This window comes from Erythrolamprus reginae, chromosome 8, assembly GCF_031021105.1.
Source record: "Erythrolamprus reginae isolate rEryReg1 chromosome 8, rEryReg1.hap1, whole genome shotgun sequence".
NCBI lineage: Eukaryota > Metazoa > Chordata > Lepidosauria > Squamata > Dipsadidae > Erythrolamprus > Erythrolamprus reginae.
The window spans coordinates 37303766-37328749 of NC_091957.1; the positions used below are offsets into that span (position 1 = coordinate 37303766).

A 24984-nucleotide genomic window follows, 5' to 3' on the forward strand; every position below is an offset into this window, starting at 1 on the left:
GCTCTTCTCTGCATCTCTTTACACCTTATTGTTTTACAAATACTTCCTATATTGCACACCTAAGTGCTATTTAAATAATACCCAGAGTAGAAGATTGAGTTATAAACTTCATGCAACATATAGAAATGCGAAACTCATCATTTTCTGGCAAAGTTGATTAAGCTCAGATACATAAAGATAGAAAAGATAAAAGACTTTCTTTTTTTTTTTGAAAGACTAGAAAACTTACATGTTTTTTTGTTGAAAAGACAGAACTAATTGTTTATGGGCTGGAGAAGTAGAAAGAGTTAAAGAGGGAGGGAAAGAGAGAAATCTAAATGCGATGTTTTCTTTCCTTAAAAATACAATTTCAATAATACCTGTAACTTTATTTTTGATCAGACAATAAGCCATAATCAAAATACAGAACATAATATACAAACATCAATAAAACCATATATAAAATGGAATAAAATAGAAAAAAAAAACCAGAATGCAAATCATAGTTATGTGTCATTTCTAGAGTTTATCCCAGTCAGACCGACAAATGTGCTATTTAAATAATACATTGCCTGCCGCATCAATTTAGAATTCAGACTTTGGGGTGCCCTTTCCTTTCCTGCCCTGATACGTTTACTGCTAAGACCGCAATCCCAACCCAGACCTTCATTTGAGATGAGCGTATCTGCCAGCATCTTAATCAGCAGTGGCAGGACCAACCAGCACATCGGAGGGCATGGCTTGAAATGGAGTGTCAAGGAAGAACTGGGCGTAGCTGCTGCTTCAGCTTTGTGAACTGCTCGGGGGAGAGCAATTTTTAGCCAGCCAGGCTTAACATTTTACATTTTAGGAAGCCACAATATAAAAAAGATGGAAAGAGTGTAGAGAAGAGTAACACAGATGATTAGCGAGCCAAAGGCTAAAACAATGCACAACGTTTGCAGGAATTGGGCATGTTTGGTAAGCTGTTTATTATTTGTAAACTGCCTAGAGTCTATGTGAGTGAGTTATATACGTTTTCTAAATAAAATTAAAAATAGAAATGTCTAGTCTAGTGTAAACAAGGGCTTGATAACAGTTTTCCAATATTTGAGGGGCTGCTACAAAGAAGAGGGGGGGGGGTCAACCTTTTTATCATCATCATCATCATCATCATCATTATTATTATTATTTCTGTCTGGGTCACTCCAGAAGCCAATACCAACCCAAAAAGAGAAGCCAGACATACTGGTAAAAGTCAAAGGCAGTTTTATAAAATCCAAGAAAAACACAGGTAACAGAAAATGTCTTTACAAACAGGAAAATGCTGTATCTTCAAATATATTCACGAAGGCCAAAAGTCCATGCAGCAATACAGAATTCTTTCTGCCAAGGCAAGGCTGTAGATAGCAGACCTACACCTCCCACGGATCTTCCAAAGCTGCTGGGCCACAAGCCAGGAACAGAGACGCCGAGAAACAAGACAGGATAACGCCACACCAAGCTGATAACACTCCACATGGCTTAAAGGGATTGCCTGCCTTTTAAACCCTGCTGATGAGTACCACACCCAAACCCAGCTGTTTCTACTTCAATGGTGAAAATATCTCTTTAACTGCTCCTTTCGTTGCTCTGAACGTCTCTGTCTCATGTCAATGACAGCTTGTGCGTCATCACCTAATGACTCCAAGCTACTGGCTGGGGAGAGCCCCCCCCCCGGGGCTCTCATGCTGTTCTCCTTCATCCCATTCCTGATTTTCCTCTCCCCCGTCCGACTGTTCAGCCCCCTCCTCTGCGCTGTCATCCTCCTCCGGGCATGGAGCCAGCAGAGACACAGCTGGTCCCTGAGCAGCCTCAGGCTGAATCACAACAACTATTATTATTATTATTATTATTATTATTATTATTATTATTTATTAGATTTGTATGCCGCCCCTCTCCGAAAGGGTAAACAAGAAACAATCAATGGGAACGAATCAATGAGAGAACAACATTAAATTAGGAATTTCCTAACGATGAGAGCAACGAACCAATGGAACCGCTTGTCTTCAGAAATTGTGGATGCTCCATCATTGGAGAAGAGGTCGAGCAGCCGTTTGTCTGAAATAACAGAGAGTTTCCTGCGTGAGCAGCTGGTTGGACTAGAAGATCTCTAAGGTCCCTTCCAACTCCGTTATTCTGCTCTTTGTCTTGGATCTACGATCAAATGGTGGGACTCTCCAAGGATGGAAGACCATCAATAGAAGCCTCAAGTTGCGTTCCTGTTTGAGTACCTGTCCTTCTGCATCTACCGTGTTTCCCCGATAGTAAGACCCCCCCGATTGTAAGACATATGGGGGGTTTCAGGGGGGTCGGCTAATATAAGCCATACCCCGAAAGTAAGACATATGTCTTACTTTCGGGGAAACACGGTACTACGTAAAAGCGAGGGAGCTGTGCGCGGTGGTGCGCTGTGCCCAGAGCTTGGGCCACCCGGCGGGCGAGGCGGCGGCCCTGGCTGAAGCGGCGCGGCTCTGGCTGCGGCACGAGCGGGAGCTCCGACTGCGCTTCCTGTGTAAGCCCAACGCCGACAAAGAGACGTCCAAAGGCGGACGCTTGAAGCTCAGCGACATCGGCGCCGAGGACAAGTCCAGCTTCAAGCCTCCTCGGCTGGCGGAGGAAGCGCGGTGGCGGCGGCGGCAGGCTCCGGAGGGAGCTCGGGCGGTAGCCGCTCCGCCGCTTCGGCCAGGGCCGCCGCCTCGCCCGCCGGGTGGCCCAAGCTCGCGCCACCGCCAGCTTGGGCCACCCGGCGGGCGAGGCGGCGGTCCTGGCCAAAGCGGCGGAGCGGCCACCGCCCGAGCTCCCTCCGGAGCCTGCCGCCGCCGCCACACTTCCTCCGCCGGCCGAGGAGGCTTGAAGCTGGACTTGTCCTCGGCAGGCGAGGCGGCGGCCCTGGCCGAAACGGCGCGGCTCTGCCTGCGGCATGAGCGGGAGCTCCGACTGCGCTTCCTGCGCAAGCCCAACGCCGACAGAGACGTCCAAAGGCGGACGCTTGCAGCTCAGCGACATCGGCGCCGAGGACAAGTCCAGCTTCAAGCCTCCTCGGCCGGCGGAGGAAGCGTGGCGGTGGCGGCAGGCTCCGGAGGGAGCTCGGGCGGTGGCCGCTCCGCCACTTCGGCCAGGACCGCCGCCTTGCCCACCGGGTGGCCCAAGCTGGCGCGAGCTTGGGCCACCCGGCGGGCGAGGCGGCGGCCCTGGCCGAAGCGGCGGAGCGGCCACCGCCCGAGCTCCCTCCGGAGCCTGCCGCCGCCACCGCGCTTCCTCCGCCGGCCGAGGAGGCTTGAAGCTGGACTTGTCCTCGGCGCCGATGTCGCTGAGCTGCAAGCGTCCGCCTTTGGACGTCTCTGTCGGCGTTGGGCTTGCGCAGGAAGCGCAGTCGGAGCTCCCGCTCATGCCGCAGGCAGAGCCGCGCCGTTTCGGCCAGGGCCGCCGCCTCGCCCGCCGAGGACAAGTCCAGCTTCAAGCCTTACTCCAAACCCGGCGCGGATAAGGAGGACTCCTCGGCCGGCGGAGGAAGCACGGCGGCGGCGGCAGGCTCCGGAGGGAGCTCAAGGCGAAGGGCGCTTCGGAGACGCCGGGTGGGCGGGCGAGGCGAGCGTCCGGAGCTGCGCCCTCCTTCGCCCGCCTCCTTTCCGCCAGCTCCGGATGGGGTGGGCAGGCGGGGATGCGGATGTGTGTCCGTGTGTGGGGGGGAGGGTGCTACTACTTTTTACGGGACACGGGTGTTGCGGGTTCGGGTAGGTGGGTTGGCCGGGTGTGTCTTATTTTTTCCAATATAAGACATACCCCGAAAGTAAGACATAGGGGGGCTTTTGGGGGTAAAAAGAAAGTAAGACACTGCCTTACTATCGGGGAAACACGGTATCAGTCCATAACATTCTAACGTTCTTCGTCTCTTGTTTAAACTGCTCTACAAAGTTACTGTCCACACTTATTGGTGCCAGATTTTGCTGTTATTAAAATGGAAACTGTTCTCCTACAAGAACAATTTCAGAAAGCAGATATTCTCTAAGAATATTATTACAGGCTGACACACCTGCCCTCTTTCGTTCAGCTTCTTTCCCTTTCCCTTTATTTCAGGTCAAAGGTCCTGGAAATAATTTGGAGAAAGAGGACTGCTGGGATGATTAACCAGAAATCATATCCTGCTTTGCATGAAAAACGGAGCTACCGTATTTTAGAAAAGTGACTCTGAGCTGCCATCTGCGGAGAGCAGGGCCTCAGCCTTGATTGCTTAAATCGAGTTCTACTTCATTCCAATTTCTCTCCCTAATAATGAAAATTTAATCTGAAGCTTAATCAACTTTGCCACATGCTCTTGAAAGGTATTACCTGATCAAAGCTTGCCTGCAGACTTTAAAAAAGGGGAAAAGTGAGTGTGTTTTGTGGTGATAGTCTTAAAATAGAATTAATCTTACACAACTGCATATTTCATATCTCAGCAAGAAAAAGTTAAACAATCCTAGACTTGAAAGGGGCTGTTCAGGACACACAATTCAACGCCTGCTCAGTGCGGAAATCGAAATAAAACTTTCCTGATCAATGGCTGTCCAAGTCTGTGTGAACACATCCAACAACATCCAAGTGTCTAACAATTCTGCTAAGAAGCCGTCTTTTGCACTCCATTTGGGGGTCACTTTGCATTTCACTTAGATCAGAGGAACCAAAGAACTACTAGTAGACATGGCAATTATTTAAGAGCAGAGCAAGCGGCATTGGACCAGAATATCTCCGGAACCGCACGAATCCCAGCGGCCGTTAAGGTCCCACAGAGTTGGCCTTCTCTGGGTCCCATTGACCAAACAATGTTGTTTGGCGGGCCCCAGGGGAAGAGCCTTCTCTGTGGCGGCCCCGGCCCTCTGGAATCAACTCCCCCCGGAGATTAGAATGGCCCCCACCCTCCTTGTCTTTCGCAAATTACTCAGGACCCACCTATATCACCAGGCATGGGGGAACTGAGACACCTCCCCCAGGCTTTTATATTTTATGTTTGGTATGTATGTGTTGTATGGTTTAATTGCTGGGGTTTATATATCTTTTTCTTTTAATATTAGATTTGTTCACTGTTATATTGTTTTTTATTATTGTTGTGAGCCGCCCCGAGTCTTCGGATAGGGGCGGCATACAAATCTAATAAATTATTATTATTATTATTATTATTATTATTATTATTATTATTACAAATTAAATATAATTTTAACTCAACTAAGTGCACTCAAAAATAATACAAGAGAAAACTGAAGAAGAATTCAGACATCATGGTGGAAGAGGGGCCGCAATGGATCCACAGCTAGGAGAGTGAACTGCTTCAGTTACATGGGCTGGCCAAGTAATTTTGGGGCCAAGCAATATTATTGTCATTGTCATTACAGTGTTCCCTCGATTTTCGCGGGTTCGAACTTCGCGAATAGCCTATACTACGGTTTTTCAAAAAATATTAATTAAAAAACACTTCACAGTTTTTTCCCTATACCACGGTTTTTCCCATCTGATGATGTCATACGTCATCGCCAAACTAATAATTTTTGCAAATAAATAACAAAAAAAATAATTATTGTAGATAAATAATTATGTTTATAAATATCAGGATCACTAAGTGCCTTATTCAATGGTGAGTGTACCAGTAATAACGGTGAGTAAATGGTTGTTAAGGGAATGGGAAATGGTAATTTAGGGGTTTAAAGTGTGAAGGGATGGCTTGTGATACTGTCCATAGCCAAAAATGGTGTATTTACTTCCGCATCTCTACTTCGCGGAAATTCGACTTTCGCGGGCGGTCTTGGAACACATCCCCCGTGGAAATCGAGGGAACACTGTATTAGATTTTTTTATCCCACTTTTGTTACTTTATAAGTAACTTAAGGTAGCAAACATACTAATACTCCATTCTCCTTCTTTTTCCTGCACAATCACCCTGTGGGGAGGACTGGGCTGAGAAAGTGCAGCTGGCCCCAAGTCACCCACCCAGCTTCATGCCTAAAATGGGGCCAGAACTCCATCTGAGTCCTCCGAGAGGGGCGGCATATAAATCCAATTAAATCTTAAGTCTGCTGGATTCCAGCCAAGGCCAAAACGGCTCTCCTAGTCCAACTTAGCTGGCAGGGCTTGTGGGAAGGAAAAATAGGAAGAAAGAGCCCTACGTCCACTATCTTGAACTTTCCAATGAAGGACAGATATAAATCTGTCAAAGTGTTGGTCATTACCTATAAAGCCCTTCATGGCACCGGACCAGGATATCTGCGAGACCACCTTCTGCCCCACGAATCCCAGCGGCCGGTTGGGTCCCACAGAGTTGGTCTTCTCCAGATCCCGTCGACTAAACAATGTCGTCTGGTGGGACCCAGGGGAAGAGCCTTCTCTGTGGTGGCTCCGACACTCTGGAATCAGCTCCCTCCAGATATTAGAACTGCCCTTACCCTCCTTGCCTTTTGTAAACTCCTTAAAACCCACCTCTATCGTCAAGCATGGGGGAACTGAGACATCTCCCCCTGCCTATGCATTTTTTGTGCATGATATGACTATGTATGTTTTTTATATTGGGGTTCCTTGCTTTTTAGATTTCTTAAATGTACTATTGTTATTTTAGATTCTAATTATTAGATTTGTCATTATATATTGTTTTTATCACTGTTGTGAGCCGCCCCGAGTCTGCGGAGAGGGGCGGCATACAAATCTAAATAATAATCTAAATAATAATCTAAATAATAATAATAATAATAATAATAATAATAATAATAATTAAGATATCTAAATAAACAACGAAATAGATTTACAAGGGAGAAAAAGCTTCCAGGGTGAAAGCAAGAGAGGGAGTTATGCCTGTCATGGTGTATCTACCTACTCAAAATCCTTATGAATTTCCTGTTAGATTCCAAGCCTATCAACAACTTCAGTCTTTAATCCTGGAAAGCAGAGTAATTTCCCCCCCAGAATAATGAAATCTGGATTGTCTTCACTGAGCAAGAGTTACTGCACTGCAGAATACATCCTGCTGCGTTTGGATTTTGGCTCCACGGTTTGACCCACTTCATGGGGTTCTTCCTTTAGCGGGATCTAAATCAGATCTGAAGCCTTACACCTAGCAGCATTTTCCACTCCACGTGAGATGCAAAAGGATCTGACAGTGTTTTAACATAGTTTTTCAAGGATCTTGGGGTTGGAACGAACATTAAAAGAAGCCAACTACAATGGGAAGATCCAGTTGCATCCTCTTATCAGAATCAGATGTTTGAGACAGTGGAATTGCTATATTGCTATTTATTACTAGAAGGGAAAACATTAAAGGACAATTGACTTGGGCTTCCTCTCAACAGACCTAATAAGGAGATAATAACGGGGTAAGTGGTCCATTAACTACCAGCATTTATGCTCAGTTTGCTGTGAGCAGAGCGCTCCAAAGCAGCCCGAATAAAAACAAGCAACACAGAAGGAAGGAGCAACTCCCAGCAAAAGAGAGTCTCTGTAGCTCAGGGATGAACTGTGAGGTCCTTGGTGCGACTGATGTTGTTACCTAGTTGGGTAATGAAACACCTGCAAGAAAACAACTAAGCTCAGAGAGCACCAAGGACACACACACACACACGCCAGTCTCCTCCTCCTCCACATGAACCACACTTGGAGAACATGGCTTGCACCTGGAGGCTGGCCAACAATATTTGGGGGGCAGGTGAGGGCAACTAGCAGTCCCAAGGCTGCAGAAGCTCAGCAAACTTCCTCAAACTTGCATGAAATTTCTAATAAAACAGAAAAAGAATTAAGAACATTCCAATAAAGGAGAATATTTGTAGCTGAGGGTTGAAATGAGAGTTTTTTGGTGCTCTTTGAGTATGAACTGGGCTACTGTATGCATTACATTTATACCGTTCCTGGTTGTGTGTAGCTCTTTTAGTTATTAATTAGGGTGTTGCTGGCTGGCTATTAAGTGATTGGTTGTTTCCTTCTGCTGTCACATCCTTGGTTCCTAAGTACTGCATTTTTTGGAGTATAAGACAGACCAGAGTGTGAAAAAACCCATGTTTTCAGTCTTATACCCTGAACGTAGCCCCTCCCACCCAGCAGTCTTATACACTGAACGTAGCCCCTCCCACCCAGCCCCACCCTTTGGCCTCTGCCTCCCAGCAATTGACCTCCTTGCAGCAAACAGCCGCAGAGCCTCTTAAGCCAAGCAACTCATTACCAGCTTCCCGACCCTCGGCTGATTTGAGGCCACAGACAGGCTGGCCACCCTCTGCAAGGAGGCAAATTGGGAGGAAGGGGCAGAACTTACTTTCTTCTGCTATCAGTTGCTGAATCTGGATGCAAGGAGATCTGTCAATAACTATAAATGGCTGTAGAATGTTCCAATTATTAGACTTTTTTTTAAGGACTGCTTTATTATTGTTCTAGACAACTTAACAAAATGAAGACGCTTTTTAAAATAAATGCTTGATCCGAGGAGGCCCAGTGCTACTGTATCTTCTTTTAAATAATAGAGAATAATGTATACTTCCAGAAAGCCACATCAATTTTAACAGTTTTTGTACAAATATAGTCTTGAAATGTAACAGTGTCCTCTTGTTTAGTATTAAGATAAAGCAGTTCAGTTAAATCCTGACTTAGTCATGTTTAGAGTAGATCTATTTAAATAACTGGGAGGAATTAGTGCGGCTACATTTAAGAAAACTTTCTGGCATTAATATACTGCCATAATGTACATTTCTCCAATTCTTTGCTATTTCTTTGGGTCAGACACACATGCACAGAAACACACAGCAAACCATGTATGTTATCTGTGCTGTTTGATGTTGCTGTTTGGACAATGGCTGGGAAGCAGAGGCCTTTTTTTCTAGTTTTCCTCACCCAAAACTAAGGTGCTTCTTATACTCCGGTGCATCTTATACTCCAAAAATATGGTACCTGTTAAGCACTCCAATTGACTGACAAAGAGCCCATTTCCCATGTTTCAATCACCTCTTTGACTATTCTTGTCCCTGCTCAGCCAACAATCATAGTAGCTGTGATTTTTTGGGCGTGTGTGTGTGAAAAAAAGCTGTGAAATTGAATGCATGTTCATTGCAATTTGAGGCTATCAATGAGTTCTGGATGAATTATGTTAGCTTTGTCCCAATGAGGACTAATTTGTGATTATCTCCAACATGCCAGCTGGTGGGTTACAAAATGACATATAGAAAGGTCAGAGGAGTTAGCATCTCTACTACAAGTTGGCCTCCTAACCTTAAATCTCCACAGAAGGGTCTTCAAGTATCTTCCCCAAATTTTTATTAGCATGACCATAAGTGCATTTATGTCAAAATAGCACTCTAGTGTATTTTTAATACTGTTAGAAATATTAGAAATATAATACCTGTCTGTAATATAACTGAGTCACATTTCTAATACTCAGCTCCACACCAAATTATATTGCACAATATGTACCTGCAATTTTTAATTTAATTTTATTGATGTTATTGTTTAATTTAAGCCCAGCTTTTCTGTTTTCACTGTGTAAAGGCTTCAAGGGATGGTGTTTTTTTAAGCTGTTTCCTCCTCCTCTTTGCAGAATTCTGTGGAGGAATTCACTAGAGGGAAGACTCACAAAGGTGCCAATTTCTCCTCCTGAGCAACACAGAAAAGAAAGCGCTTTAATTTCACACGAAGACGTCTGCAGAAAAGGAGCTAAGGAGGAAGGAGCAGCAAAGGTTTCTTTTTTTCCACCTGCCCTTTTCTCCTTTCCAAAAGCGTTGAGAGACTCCACAGTCTTCTGCCTTTTTTATCCCAACTTCTAAAAATTGCAAACTCACCCGGAAAGTGAGCCCCTCAAGGCAGCTGAGAAGACTGTGTTTTTTTCTCATGTTCACAGATGAACACGGCCCCCCTTCCTTCCTCAAGTAAGTCGGGAACACCTGGGGGCCTCTTTGACATGGGAGCCTTGCGTTCCTCTTCCAGAATCATTTTCAGAGAGAAAAATCCCCTCTTGCGAACTCTGCTTTATTGCCTCGTCTCCAACTTCTTGGCACCAGTGGAAGCCGCCAACGGGCTAGCCAAGCAATGGGAGGCGCTTAGCGGTTGGCCTCTGGATCCGAGTAATCAGCTGACCATGGGATAAGGTCAGACACCAACACTCAACTTTGGTCCAGGGTCAACTGGACATTGCAAGTCATGGCGTCAAAGTCCAGCAGCCAATGGAAGAACTTGAAAGAGGGTCATAAGATGAGGGCTTGGCTAATGGACGGCCGAGGGAGCGAGAGAACTACCTGGGCTTTGCTCTGCACTCCCAGATGCTAGTAGTTTGCGATCAATCTGATTTCCCAAGATCCATGATTTATTTATGAGATTCCTTTATTATTTTTAATAAAATAGTGCAAGGGGGAAAATATATGTAATACTCCTTCCCCTCCTCTTTCCCCCACAACAACCTTATGAAGTGGGTTGGGATGAATGGGAATGAATGGTGCAAAGCATGGAGATGGATTTCACAGTCTCCTGGCAATTGGTCCAAAGGCACACAGCCAGCTTTCATATCTAAGATGGGGCATGTTTAAGGCAGGACTAGAACTCGCCATCTTCTGGTAATTGACTCAAACTCACCCAGCCACCCAGGCTTACAGTGGGACTAGAACTTAGTTTTCTGGTGAGTGGTCCAAAGTGGCTTACATGCCTAGGGCTGGAATAGAATTTATCATCTCCTGGTGATTGGCCTAAAGTCACACAACCTACTTTCAAGACTAAGGTAGGACTAGAACTCACAGCCTCCTGGTTTCTGAGCCAGCACGTTAAACCACTAAACGAGACTGGCTCTTATATGCCAAATGGAGCAATGCAAAAGGGCCCTTTCCTCGGGGGATCTCTCAAAATAGCTGGTGGAGAATTCTGCCCCTGGGAAATTCTGGAATTATTATTTATTATTATTATTATTATTATTATTATTAATTATTATTATTATTATTATTATTATTATTCAGAGAAGTGTGGCATACAAATCTAATAAATTATTATTATTATTATTATTATTATTAATAATAATAATAATAATTTATTAGATTTGTATGCCACACCTCTCTGAAGACTCGGAGCAGGCCCTCTTCCATTTTTCTAGCTGGAAATAAGTCTCCTGAAAGGCCTGAAGAAAGGGAATATAACTGGCCTGGACCGATATTCCCCTGAAAGCCCCTGGTGGACCTCCAGCCTTAGCCAAGCTCAGTCTTGCCAGGAAAGGTGACAGAGAAGCTACAGCCATTCAGACCTCAACCGGGAGGTTGGATACAACAATAAGGAATCTTGGAAATTTCAGTAGGAACCTCAGCTCTCTTCTTCTGTGGGTGAATTTACTGAGATGGGAACACTTCAAATGTCCTCTTCCTGACCTTCCTGCAGCTCAGTCTGAGCTTCCATTTATGAGATAAGACAGTAATAAATTCCTTTCCTCTGCTGGTTAGATATAGTCTTCCTTCCTCCCTCCCTTCCTCCCTCCCCTCTTTTTTATATTTTCCTTCCTTCTTTCCTTTATCTTTTCTTCCTTCTTTCCTTTCCTCCCTCCCATCTCTTTTTGTCTTTTCCTTCCTTCCTTCCCTCCTTCCTTCCCTCCCTCCCTCCCTCCCTCCCTCTTCAAATCACTCTGCCTGGATTAGTTGCTGCAATTTTCTTAGCAAAATTTTCAGAAGCGTTTGCCTGCCATGACCAGAAGTGGCTTCCTTCTCATCCTCTAGACAGGACTAGAACTCCTGGTTGCCCAGTTTTTAGCCTGGTGCCTCCAGTCCCTGTTTCAAACCGGCTCTTGGGTTTCTTGTTTTCTCCTACAATCTCTCTCGAACCTACCACTGCTTTGTGGGATCATTTCCTTCTCAGGCTCTGATTAATGCTGATCTGTCCTATTATTGTGTCAAGGTATCATACAGTAGTACGACACATGACCTACATAAGAGCTGAGTTAAACACTGAAATAGGGACAGAGGCTTCTACATTCACCCTTGTCTTCATTTCAGTTGTAGGTTTCACAACCTGCTATTGGTCTAAGCAAGAGGACATCTTTAATGCATTCTAAAATTTCAACCTGTGCAATTTTTCACAATCTGCATTTCCTCTGCATCTTTATTCCCCTTTAAGCCGCAATCATATTGATGTATGGACCCAGCTCCAGAGATTCATAGCAACACTACAGAAAATAGATTTTACTAAGTCTGATTTTATTCTGTTTTATCGATGCTCCCTTGAAAGTTGAAATGGAGAGAAGGCGAAAAATGCAAATACATTTCAGGAATGAAAAACCTGAGATAAACTCCCTGTGCCGCGTAAAGGTTTAGGGGCAAATCCCTGATCGGATTCAGAAGCACCCGTTTGGAATGCTCAAAATCAAATACCTAGCCAAAAGGGGAATTTTTTTTACGGATAAACCAGTAAAAATGTCCCATCTATTAAAATCGCACACGCTGCTATTACAATGGCTTGCAACAAATAAACCTCGACTTATGACCCCAATGGAGCCCAAAATGTGTGTTGCTAAGTGAAACGTTTGTGAAATGAGTTTGGCCCCATTTTCCAACCTTGCTTGTCACTCTTGTTGAGTGAACCACGCCGGCTCTTAAAAGCCAATCACCTGGTTGTTAAGCAAGCCTGGCTTCCCCGTTGGCTCTGCTTGCCAGAATGTCCAAAAGGGGACAGCTGAGCCTTCGGACGCTGCCATGGTCATCAATGCGAGTCAGCTGCCAAGCACCTGAACTCTGATCCCTTGACTCTCCCAGGGGAGGCTGCGAAGGCCATAAGGGCAAAAAGTGGTCAAAAGTCACTTCTTCCAGTGCCGTCGCCATTGTGAATGGCCACTAAACGAACGGTTGCAAGTCAAGGAACATCTGCATTCAGCTTCTCTCTTTGTGTCGCACAGGCAGTACTCGCAAGAGCCCGGATGGGTCATCTGAATGCAGCCGGACTTAGAGGTGGGTGGGGAACTGAGCTGGAGACCGTGCGGAGCCCAGAGTCCACGGGATCACCAGAGGGGACCAACTGTGGCTTTGTGAACAGAACTGCCCAGCTCAGGCAAAGACACTCAGCTTCGGATCCACGACACAGGATCTCATTTGCCACATTACAAAAAAAGATCCTGAGACTTTGGGGAAAGTGCAGAGGATGAAAGGCCTGGAGACCAAAACAGAACAGCTGCAGGAATTGGGGTTGGCCACTTTAGAGGAAAGAAGGACCAGGGGTGGCAGGACAGCAGTCTTCCAGTATTTGAGGGGCTGCCAGGGAGAAGACGGGGTCAAGCTATTCTCCAAAGCGCCTGAAGGCAGAACAAAAAGGAATGGATGGAAAATCATCAAGGAGAAACGTCCCGATTAATCAGCTGGCCTTCAGAAGTTGTGACCGTTGTGGCTGCTTCATCCCTGGAGGTTTTTAAAAGAGACTGGAGAGCCATTGGTCTGCACTGGCACCGGGTCTCCTGTTTGAGCAGGGGGTTGGACTAGATCCCTCCCAGATCCCTTCCAGCTCCATTCTGATTAATTAGCTTTAGCCTCAACGATGGCATCAAGGAAGAGCAGGGATTTAAGCCTGATCCACAAAAGGCCTTTTCTTTCTTTCTTTCGGCCTTGGATTACCTGGTGAGGTGAGGGACAGACTTAATGTATCCTCATATGACCTGCTGCCAATGAAATCACGGTTCCTTCCTCCAGTGCTAAAGAATAAATCCAGAAGTGAATCACCTAGATTTGATTTCATCTACACATATTTGAAAGCCCTTCAAGAAAAAAACAACTCAAGTGCAATGGAAAATTACTCGCGGGGGAGACCAATTTCAGGACTAGCTCATCTAAATCCCCCTCTTTCCTTTTAAGGAATCTTTCAAGCTGCATATTTATGATAAATTCCTTGGAAATAAATCTAACACTAGACAGATAGACATAAACTAAGGCACTTTCAATGTCACAGTTGGAAAGATATTCTTGACCACTGAGGATCTGAGGGGTTTTCTTTCTTTCTTTATCCATATCTTCTAGCTTTTGAGTACAATATTTCCCGAGGATCATTTTTGTTGTACATCTCCCATTGCTACAATTGCAACTCTTTCCTGTAAATTTCCAAATGCTCTCTCTATACTTTTACAGGACATATATTTCAGAACATGTTCCGTCACAATCATGCCATGACAGAGCCACAGAGAGAGAAGACGCTGTTATCTACCTGCTAACGTCTTAAGAGAGGTGAGGATCTAACCCAAAGTTTCCTAATTGTTGAACATTTTAGCTTATATTGGCACGTATGCATTCCATCCCTTCCTTCCTTCCTTCCTTCCTTCCTTCCTTCCTTCCTTCCTTCCTTTCTTTGCTGGAGGAAGTGGCTCATGAGGATAAATAAGCAGCCAATGTGTAGTGGCCTGCTTTCCTTCCCCACTTGCAGTGAATGTGGGCTTCCAAGGTCTCTCTGAAAGGAAGACTGGACAGGCCTTGCTGTGCTCAGAGGGGCTTGCACGACTCAAAGCAGCTGGGAGTCAAGTTGTGCAGAGCCCCCCAAGAGGGAGAGGCCATCGTGGAGAGGGCTGGCCAAATGGAATCCCCCGGAGAAGGAAATGGCCACCCACCCACCAGCACCCTTGCCAAGAAAACCCCATGGCCAGGGCCCAAAGGCTAAAAGACGAGCCCGTCGAGTCAGGAGGTGTCCAATCAAAAAAAGCTTCTTCTACCACATAAACAACAAGAAAAAAAATCAAGGAAACAGTCACCATACTAAAAAACAAAGATGGTAACAAAATCACCGACAACAGAGACAAAGCACAGCTGCTCAATACCTACTTTACATCAGTCTTCACACATAAAGGAACCACCAACCAACCTACAACCTAACTGCAAATAACAGCCCCGGAACCGAACTCAACACAGACAAAGCTATCATTAGGGACTACTTGAGGGAGCTTAACGAGTACAAATCACCGGGACCTGACGGACTCCACCCCAGAGTCCTAAAAGAACTGGCAGACACCATAGCGGAACCTCTTCTCCTCATCTACCAAAGATCACGTCCGTTTGTCTGATGTAGGAGGAACTTCCTGACGGTCAGAGCGATCAACCAATGGAACAACCTACCAGCGGACGTTGTGAACTCCAACACTCTGGACATTTTTAAGAGAAGATTGAACTGCCACTTGACTGGTGTACTATAGGGTTCCGGCTTGGGCAGGGGGTTGAACTCGATGGCCTTCATGGTCTCTTTCAACTCTAACAATAAATAAATAAATAAACTCTGGGAGGCAGCGAAGGTCAGAGGGGGCGAGCAGGGGGTGGTGCTCGGGGCTCGCCAAGAATCAGAAAGGACTTAGCAACTGAGCAACCAGAAGAAGGAATGATCTAAGATGGGTGAACTTTGGAGAGGAAGAAAACACTTTTTTTAAAAAATCCCAGGATCACAGGTGGTATAAGGCCACCACATCATCACCCCATTCATTCAGATCACATCTGCAGAAGGGGGATTTGACTACTTGGACATGGGTCTTTTGTAGTAGTGTGTGAGAATGGTGGTGGGAGAGAAGGCCCCGGCCCGGAGCTGCCTAACAGGCAACGAAAGCAACTCAGAAAGGAAACCTCGGTAGCTTCTCAGGAGGTAAAAGTGGCTCCAGATGTTAGATACGGCCAGAATGTAAGAAAAGATACGGAGATTTTGCAGAGAAGAGCAACGAAGATCACATCCGTTTGTCTGATATAGCCCAGGGCCTCCTGCTTAACCAGGGAGTTGGACTAGAAGATCTCCAAGGTCCCTTCCAATTCTGATGTTCTGTGACGGCAGCTGCAACACGGGCGTTGCAGGGCCCAGTACAGTTTAGGAATACAGGCTGGCTTTCCCTGCCTTGAACCCAAATTCACGATTCATCGGGAGGAGACTCAAAAATGTCCTTACCTTTTTGCAGAGAACCATCTGGTGATCGAACAGGAAGAAGACCCGTTGCTGGCTTCGTCCGTAAGGCTGGTAGATCCACGACATCTCTCCCGTGTAGATCAACTCAGAGCTGCGGTCCAAAATGTCCTCTCCCTGAAATGAAAGGGAAGCCCATCAGCCCCCAGAGGATACGACTGTCCCCATTCCATTTCGTTTCGCTTTCTGTAAAAAGCAAGAAATCAGATTGGCTGAAAGCCTGACACCCCACCAAAGAGGTGTTCTGTCTGGGTTCCCCCAGATGCCAACACCAACTAAAAAGAGTATCCAGACACGCTGATAAAAAGCAAAGTCATTTTATATCTTTGAAAACAAACACAGATAACAAAAACTGTTATTACAAACTGGAATGCTATGAAGCTTCACAGAAGAGTCACGACGGCCAGACAATACAACAGGCTTCTTGCTGGCACACACACCACTGTAGATAATAAAACCCATGCCTCCCCCAAGTTTTCAGCCTTCGAGGCCACAAGCCAGAATCAGAGACGCTAAGGATCGAAGCAAGGTCACAGGACTCCCAAAAGATAACTCTCCACAATACAGGAAGGGCGGGCCTGCCTTTTCAACCTTTCTGAGGAGAACCACACCCAAACCCAGCTGTTGCCTATTAGGGATGGAAATACCTGGCTAATTGTCCCCTTCGTTGTGCTGCCCTTCTCTGCCTCATATCTATGATGGCTTGTGCGTTCTCATCTAATGACTCCAGGCTACTCGCTGGGGAGAGCTCCCCCCCGGGGGTCTCAGGCTGTTCTCCCTCCTCCTCGTCCTGACATTCCTCTTCCCCGTCTGCCTGGTCCTCCTGTTCCTCCCGTTCCTCGTCCTCCCCCTCTGAGCATGGAGCCGGCAGAGTTCCAGCCGTTCCCTGAGGAGCCTCAGACTGAATCACAACAAGAGGTTTGAAGGTTCCTACGTTTAGGTTATTCAAAATCGGCCTCTCTTTCTTTCTTTTTTCCCTTTTTGAGAAAATATAATCTTTACTGAAGATAAATAGGAGAGGGGATACATAAAACAAAAGGACTATGCGATTATTGGTACAAATGTAGAGTATACAGTTATAAATCAAAATACACGCTTGCATACTCTTTCTTAACTATGCACACAAGGTTTTCTATAATAGATTAGAAAGCTAAAGAGATCCAGCAATTAAGGTCAATTCTTGATCAATCGACTCTTTTCTTGTTTTCTTTGCTGCACCTACACGATGCTCTAATCACAGCTGACTTTATATAGCACCAAATAAATTGAGCTTTATTCTTCATTCAATTTCCCACCACCTAACGGGCCTAGAATTCCCCTGTGTTTCCCCCTCACAAATCCTAACCAGGTTTGGCTTATGAGATTAGCCAAACTGCTTGGCTGCTTGCTAAGCATCCTTCTACAAAGGCTTTCTCGCCTGAGAGTCTGAACGGTGCAATTGTTCTCCTCTGTAAAGATGTAATTGCATCCACGAACAAAACACTCTGTGGTTTTGTTTACTCACCCCTGCTTTTCTTGCTCTTCCCCTAAAAGAAGCCATGTAAAATGCCAGCTGCCCTCGTTCTTAGCTTTTGCTACCCATAATCACACGTCTATGCCCATGTTACTCCAACACTCCGCAGTCTGCATTGTTTGCCAATCAGTTTCTGGTCACAATTCAAAGTGTTGGTTATGACCTATAAAGCCCTTCATGGCATCGGACCAGAATATCTCTGGGACCACCTTCTGCCGCACGAATCCCAGCGACCAGTTAGGTCCCACAGAGTTGGCCTTCTCCGGGTCTCATCGACTAAACAATGTCGTTTGGCGGGACCCAGGGGAAGAGCCTTCTCTGTGGCAGCCCCGACCTTATGGAACCAACTCCCCCCAGATATCAGAGTTGCCCCCACCCTCCTTGCCTTTCGTAAGCTCTTAAAAACCAACCTTTGTCGTCAGGCATGGGGGAATTGAAATATTCCCTTCCCCTAGGCTTATAAAATTTATGTATGGTATGACTGTATGTATGACTGATCTCTTAAATTGGGGTTTTTAGATTTTTTTAATATTAGATTTGTTTACGTTGTCTTTTTACTGTTGTTAGCCGCCCCGAGTCTGCGGAGAGGGGCAGCATACAAATATAAACAAACAAATAAATAAATAAATAAATAAACAAATAAACAAACAAATAAACAAACAAATAAACCAATCAATCAATCAATTAATCAATCTGCAAGTGGTGTGGCCTTTGGGTCTTTTCAAGGGCTATTTTGCCCTCCAGCCACGCTCTGAGCGCATCCTGCAAGTGAGCCTTTGCAGCCCTGTACAGGAAGTCCTCCAGTTACAACAGCTCATTTGGTGGCTGTTCAACAGTTACACTGCATTGGCCTCCTTCAGTCTCGAAAGGCCGAGGTACCAGGCTCTGAAAAAAATGACCCATGATCTCTCTCATGTTTACACCCACGGCAGCATCCACATAGTCACGTGATCAAAATTCAGACACTTGGCAACCGCTTCATATTTAGGGCGGCCGCAGTGTCCCAGGGCCACGTGATCCTCTTTTGTGACCTTCAGACCAGCAAAGTCCATGGGGAAGCCAGAGTCACTGAACAACCGAGTTACAGTACTTATTAAACAACTTCAGCGCTTCACTTCACAAGTGTGATAAGAAAGCTCACAAAATGGAGCAAAATTCACGTAACCAACGTCTCGCTTAGCAACAGAAATGTTGGGCTCAATTGGGGTCATAAGTCAAGGACCGCCTGTAATGCACCCAAAAACTTTGCCCTGGGGCCATTCAGAAGACCTTGCATAGAAAGTTGAGATCTTTGGAAAAAAAGGCACCGTCTGTATTGTCATACTGAAGGGAGACTGGGGGAGCATGTTAAAGGCTGCAGCAGGTTTCTGGGCTCTGAACCTCTTAACAGCCTGTAATTTTTCTACACTCTTCCATCAATAAGCTGCCTTTTCACTTTCCCATTATCTCCTTCGCTTTGTGAAAAAGTTCCCTTGAAAAGTTCACAGCGGAATTTGGATGAAGATCCTTTGACTCAGCTGTAATTTTTACAAAAACCCCACTTTTAGATTCAAGAGAGAGGCTCCTCCAGGGAGCAGGGGTCTAATGCATTCATGGGTCATTGAGGTTGTGTTGTTGTTGAAAATAAAGGGGGAAAACTGCTGAAAATAGAATATTGGCTGTGATGCTCCAGGAACAGTAAGCACCAAAGGAAGCCTTAGGGTATAAAAATTCCCCTTAAATATGTCTGCTGGATTAAGAACGATCAGCATTTGGTAAAAGACATTGTAGTATCACACATGTCATGAGAAAATATGTATTATTTCTGCAATGACACAATGCAGAATGATGTCACCTGCCTCTCACAGAGGCCCATAAATAAAGACCTTATAGGAGGAATGTAACATTTCCTTTCCCCAAAACAGGCAGAACGATTGGATTGATGCCATTTACTAAACTAGGTTAAAATCTATTGGGGGGGGGGTGCTTATTGTTTTAAGTTGTTTAAATCAAACCACCATAATATGATATGATAATATTAATCTGTCTGTGGTATAACCTATTATATGAATATAGCAATTATGCATGCATGCTCCTGATTTAGGATTTAGCAAAATATAGGAACTCAGCCATCAATGAAACCAAACCAGATTACAGCAATAGCATTTAGACTTATAAACCGCTCCATAGTGTTGTACAGCCTTTTCAAAGCTGTTTAGAGAGCCAGCCTTTCCTAGGACCTCAGAAGGATGGAAGGCTAACCCAACCTTGGGCTGGTCAGAATCAAACTGCTGACAGTGGAATGCAGAATTAGCCTGCAATACTATAACCCAACACTGCACCACCGTGGCTCTTTTTATGGTGCAATTATGGTCATTGTCCAGTTGTAACCTGACTCTCTAACCTTGAATCAGTTTATAACCCTGAGGACACTGGGGTGGGGAGTTGCAGTTGCTATTAGTCAGATAGGCGGCACATAAATTTAATAAAGAAAAATAAAATCATTTAGATGTCTAGTAAGGATCATTCAAGCCCTGGATTTGACTCTAACCAATTTCTCAAATTTAGAAAGCATCTAAAGATTGCCTTTTATTTTGAGTGGTCATAGACACAGTCAACCTTTCAGAGCAGAGGTCTTCAAACTTGACAACTTTAAGACTTGTGGACTTCAACTCCCATAGCTGGCTGGAGCATTCTGGGACTTGAAGTCCACAAGTCTTAAAGTTGCCAAGGTTGAAGACCTCTTCTTCAGAGAATGGGATGAGGGAGCCTTCGAAGGCAAACCATGTTGCCAAGACAACTCTTCCAAAATGATCTGTCCAAAGTGCTGAAAAGCTCTGACACAACTCTGCAGCCTCTCATAATTGGATCTCACTTTGTCTTTAGTTCCATCGTCTCATTTGAGCCGACTTAATACAGGAACCAAATTCACACCAGGGGCTTTTAAGAGAGTTCTAATTCACAATTGTGTGAATTAAAGGCAGCTCTGCTGAATCCCTAAAAGAAGAGGACAATCCGATCCTCACAGCTTGTTTTTCAGTATCTTTTAAATAAGGCCTCTCACGCAGCGTTTCAGGCGCTAGAGAGGACCAGAGTTCATTTAAGGACAGACAGAAGGCAGAAGAGCCTGGGTTGTCCGTTTATTTAAGAGACTCGGAGAAGGGCTCATCTCTGGGCCATAGCCGCCATAACTCTGGGCAGCTCACGGCAGCAGTGATAGGAACATTAAAAAAAACAAAGCTCGTACAAAACAACATTACCAAATAAATAAAAAACAAAGAAAAAAGCCCAGCTCTTAGGCTCTAAATTAACACTCTGGGGAGCAAATAGGGGAACAAATACCTCGGCCACTGAGCTCCCGCCTGACCCGATCCCAACGTCTCTGGGGGCCGACTGGAAGCCAGCCAGTGGAATTCAAGAGCAACCAAAGGAGGCGCACCAAGTACTGTGCAAGCGGCTGCAACCTGGACCAATCGTCATTTCTGGATGGTCTTCAAGGTCAGCCCCAGGTACATCATCTCTCAGAAATGAAACCAGGAAGTCATCAAGGCCTCCCTATCCAGAAATGGGCACAGCTGGTGCACAAGGTACCGTAGTTTTCAGAGTATAAAGACGCAACTTTTTCCTCCCTAAATAGGGGTGAAAATTTGGGTGTGTCTTATCCTCCAGATGTAGCTTTTTCAAAGCTTTTTTTCCCAGTCCTAACTACCGTGTTTCCCCGATAGTAAGACCCCCCCGATTGTAAGACATATGGGGGGTTTCAGGGGGGTCGGCTTATATAAGCCATACCCCGAAAGTAAGACATATGTCTTACTTTCGGGGAAACACGGTATAAACGGTATTGCGGGGGGAGGGCGATGACATTGCTTCCAAGCTCCCCGCGCGCCCCTCGCCTTCGCTCGCCGCGGCCTCTTCCACCGCCTCTTCCCCTGCCGAAGCTCAGCTGCAAGCGGCCAGCGAGGCCGCTTGCAGCTTCGCTCGCCTTCCAAGCTCCCCGCGCGCATTGCTTCCAAGCTCCCCGCGCGCCTTCGCATTCTCCCCGCGCGCCTTCGCCTTCCAAGCTCCCCGCGCGCATTGCTTCCAAGCTCCCCGCGCGCCTTCGCTCGCCTTCGCTCGCCACCGCCTCTTCCCCTGCCGAAGCTCAGCTGCAAGCGGCCAGCGAGGCCGATCGGATCCGAGGCGAGCGGCCGGAGCTGCGCCCTCCTTCGCCCGCCTCCTTTCCGCTCGCCTCGGAGCCGAGCGGCCTCGCTGGCCGCTTGCAGCTGAGCCTCGGCAGGGGAAGAGGCGGTGGCGCCGCGGCGAGCGAAGGCGAGGGGCGCGCAGGGAGCTGCGCCCTCTTTCACCAGCCTCCTTTCCGGCAGCTCCCTGCGCGCCCCTCGCCTTCGCTCGCCGCGGCGCCACCGCCTCTTCCCCTGCCGAGGCTCAGCTGCAAGCGGCTCCGAGGCGAGCGGAAAGGAGGCGGGCGAAGGAGGGCGCAGCTCCGGCCGCTCGCCTCGGATCCGATCGGCCTCGCTGGCCGCTTGCAGCTGAGCTTCGGCAGGGGAAGAGGCGGTGGCGAGCGAAGGCGAGCGAAGGCGCGCGGGGAGCTTGGAAGCAATGCGCGCGGGGAGCTTGGAAGGCGAAGGCGCGCGGGGAGAATGCGAAGGCGCGCGGGGAGCTTGGAAGCAATGCGCGCGGGGAGCTTGGAAGGCGAAGGCGCGCGGGGAGATGTAAGACATACCCCCAAAGTAAGACACAGTGGGGCTTTTGGGGGTAAAAAGATAGTAAGACACTGCCTTACTATCGGGGAAACACGGTAGATGCTAACGACCCACCAGGCTTCCTTCTCCCTCTGAGGAAGGTTTTTTCCAGCCCCGAGTCTTTGCTGGCTTGTTTTCATTGCTACTCCCTCTGAAAAAGCTTTTTTCAGCCCTAACCAGACGACCACCTTCTGCCCCACGAATCCCAGTGACCAGTTAGGTCCCACAGAGTTGGCCTTCTCCGGGTCCCGTCGACTAAACTAAACTCTTCCCAAGGGAAGAGCCTTCTCTGTGGCGGCCCCGATCCTCTAGAACCAGCTCCCCCCAGAGATTAGGATTGCCCCAACCCTCCTTGCCTTTCGTAAACTCCTTAAAACCCATCTCTGCCGTCAGGCATGGGGGAATTGAGACTTCTCCCCCAGGCCTATATAGTTTATGCATGGTATGTTTGTGTGCATGTTTGGCTTTTTAAATAAGGGTTTTTTAGATATTTTTAAACATTAGATTTGTTGTACATTGTTTTAATTATTGCTGTGAGCTGCCCCGAGTCTACGGAGAGGGGCGGCATACAAATCAAATTAATAATAATAATAATAATAATAATAATAATAATAATAATAATAAAAAAAAAAAATTAATGTGCTGGAGTGGAACAGACTAAGGATGCTAGATATATGTATACCTGATAGGCAGATTTTTGCCCCTATTTTCCTCCCCCCAAACTAAGGTGCGTCTTATACTCCCAAAATATGGTAGATTTGTGCAAAGGTCCACCTAATTGTGCAAAGGATAGTGACCTGTTTCTTCAGCAAGAGTAGTGAATCCATGGGGACACCATGAATTTCTCAGGATCAAGGGAGGCCAAAAGCCCCGAGATGACCCATCACGCTAGCACTGAGTTGGAGCCGGTTCCTCCCATCTTGACTCCTCTAGAGCAGTATTTCCCAACCTTGGCCACTTGAAGATATCTGGACTTCAACTCCCAGAATTGCTGGGAGAATTCTGGGAGTTGAAGTCCAGATATTTTCAAGTGGCCAAGGTTGAGAAACACTGCTCTAGATCAGCGGTGTCCAACCTTCCCACCTTGGTGACCTGGCACAGCGCAAGGTGGGGCATGTGAGTAACAGGCCCATGTGTGCGCGCACAGCTCCACTGGAATGATTGGTGGGCATGCATGCCCTGCACTGTGAGTTTTGCAGACGAGTGGCGGAGGCTTGCGCTCCTGTGCAAAGCTTCACCTGCTCGAATGGAACTTGCATTTCCTTGCCTGCCGCTTGTGCAAGTAGAGCTTTGCACACGTGCTGCTTGCCCAGGGCTCACGTGGCCTGTGACAGGCCGTGGCCATAGGCTCCCTGCTCTGGATACAAATCCACCTCTGAAGAGCAAGGCCTGCCTGGCCGGGGGTGGAGAGGGGCCTCAGGAAGAGGCTAGTGGTGCTCCCTGCCACCCTGTCAAACGATCTCATAGAAACATAGAAGATTGATGGCAGAAAAAGACCTCATGGTCCATCTAATCTGCCCTTATACTATTTCCTGTATTTTATCTTAGGATGGATCTATGTTTATCCCAGGCCTGTTTCAATTCAGTGACTGTGGATTGACCAACCATATCTGGAAGTTTGTTCCACGCTTCTACTACTCTTTCAGTAAAATAATATTTTCTCACGTTGCTTTTGATCTTTCCCCCAACTAACTTCAGATTGTGTCCCCTTGTTCTTGTGTTCACGTTCCTATTAAAAACACTTCCCTCCTGGACCTTATTTAACCCTTTAACATATTTCAATGTTTCGATCATGTCCCCACTTTTCTTTCTATCTGCCAGACTATACATATTGAGTTCATGAAGTCTTTCCTGATAGGTTTTATGCTTAAGACCTTCCACCATTCTTGAAGATAATCTCACCCAAAACTTTCAGGTAGCAGTGAGAGACCCAAATGCTGAGGTACCACACGGAAGAAGGTCTACAGTTGGACCTCTCCTCCCACACTAACATCCACTGGAATTAGCCATGGAGGAGGGAGAGAAAAAAGAGAGTCCCCTCCTCTCAGCCTCTGAAGCTGCTCCAGAGAAGTCCAGGGTCCTTGGACTCAGGAGATCCGCCAAGAGATCCAGTCCGTCCTCATCCGAAGTTCATCTCCAAGAACCACCAATTTAGAAGCAAGCTGCTAAAACGCCCAGCTACTTTATCTCCTTGACCCAGATATCACACGCCATGTAAAATCTCCTCCGGGAGGCAATATTTAGAAAGTCCTGGAATCTCTCGACGCCACCACAAAGGAAACCTGAGCACACTACTGCGATGGTGACGCAGCTGAAGATTATTATTAGTGGCAGCGAATGGCAGAATCCCACTGACTCCGCAGCGCTGATGAATATGCAAATGTCTACATCTAAGAATTATTTTCCCCCAGTGCAGGGCCAAGTGGATGCGTGTGGTCCTCGGGGACAACTGCTAGAGGAAAACAAGAATGCACAGAAGGAAATGACATAATCTTGACTTTCAACTGCATTTCGTTGAGCTTTCACTGCAGGTGCATTTCGTTGCAACGGAGGAAGTAATTGGCCTGCCTGCAATGGTTGTTCGTTTGTTTGCAGACATTTCGTTACCAAACTAGGTAACATCATCAGTGTTAGAAGAGAGTCATGTTTGCTCTCGTTTTATATACTAGTGGCTTGTTAAAATAACAAGTTATCTCAGGGGCGATGACTCACCTGTAGCTCTTAAACAGATGCACCTAGATCTTGCAGTTTCAGATGGATCACCTGTGCCTTAAGAGCAAGGCTCATCCTCCTTGAAGCAACCTCTTCCTTGGACATCGAAGGAGAGACTCATAGATCAAGTTGAAAGAGGCTCTGAAGATCAACAACTTTGCTGAGGGCCACCGT

At 46.4% G+C, this 24984-nt stretch overlaps 1 protein-coding gene and 1 long non-coding RNA gene across 6 annotated transcripts in view; one reads left to right on the top strand and one right to left on the bottom strand.

Moving 5' to 3' along the window:
* LOC139171458 (uncharacterized) overlaps window positions 1–10410 on the top strand; it is a 49404-nt gene extending 38994 nt beyond the window's left edge. For 2 of the 3 annotated variants that reach the window (XR_011559746.1, XR_011559751.1), the window contains one exon: window positions 4078–4697. This is a non-coding gene — a long non-coding RNA (uncharacterized lncRNA). Of the gene's footprint in view, window positions 1–4077; window positions 4698–9535 lie in introns of those variants that run through there. The other variant, XR_011559745.1, reaches the window with a different exon arrangement.
* ARHGEF9 (Cdc42 guanine nucleotide exchange factor 9) overlaps window positions 1–24984 on the bottom strand; it is a 261555-nt gene that overhangs the window by 16011 nt on the left and 220560 nt on the right. For all 3 annotated transcript variants that reach the window (XM_070759694.1, XM_070759696.1, XM_070759695.1), the window contains one exon: window positions 15853–15984. In XM_070759694.1, the coding sequence (XP_070615795.1) occupies window positions 15853–15984 (132 nt within the window). The remainder of the gene's footprint in view (window positions 1–15852; window positions 15985–24984) is intronic.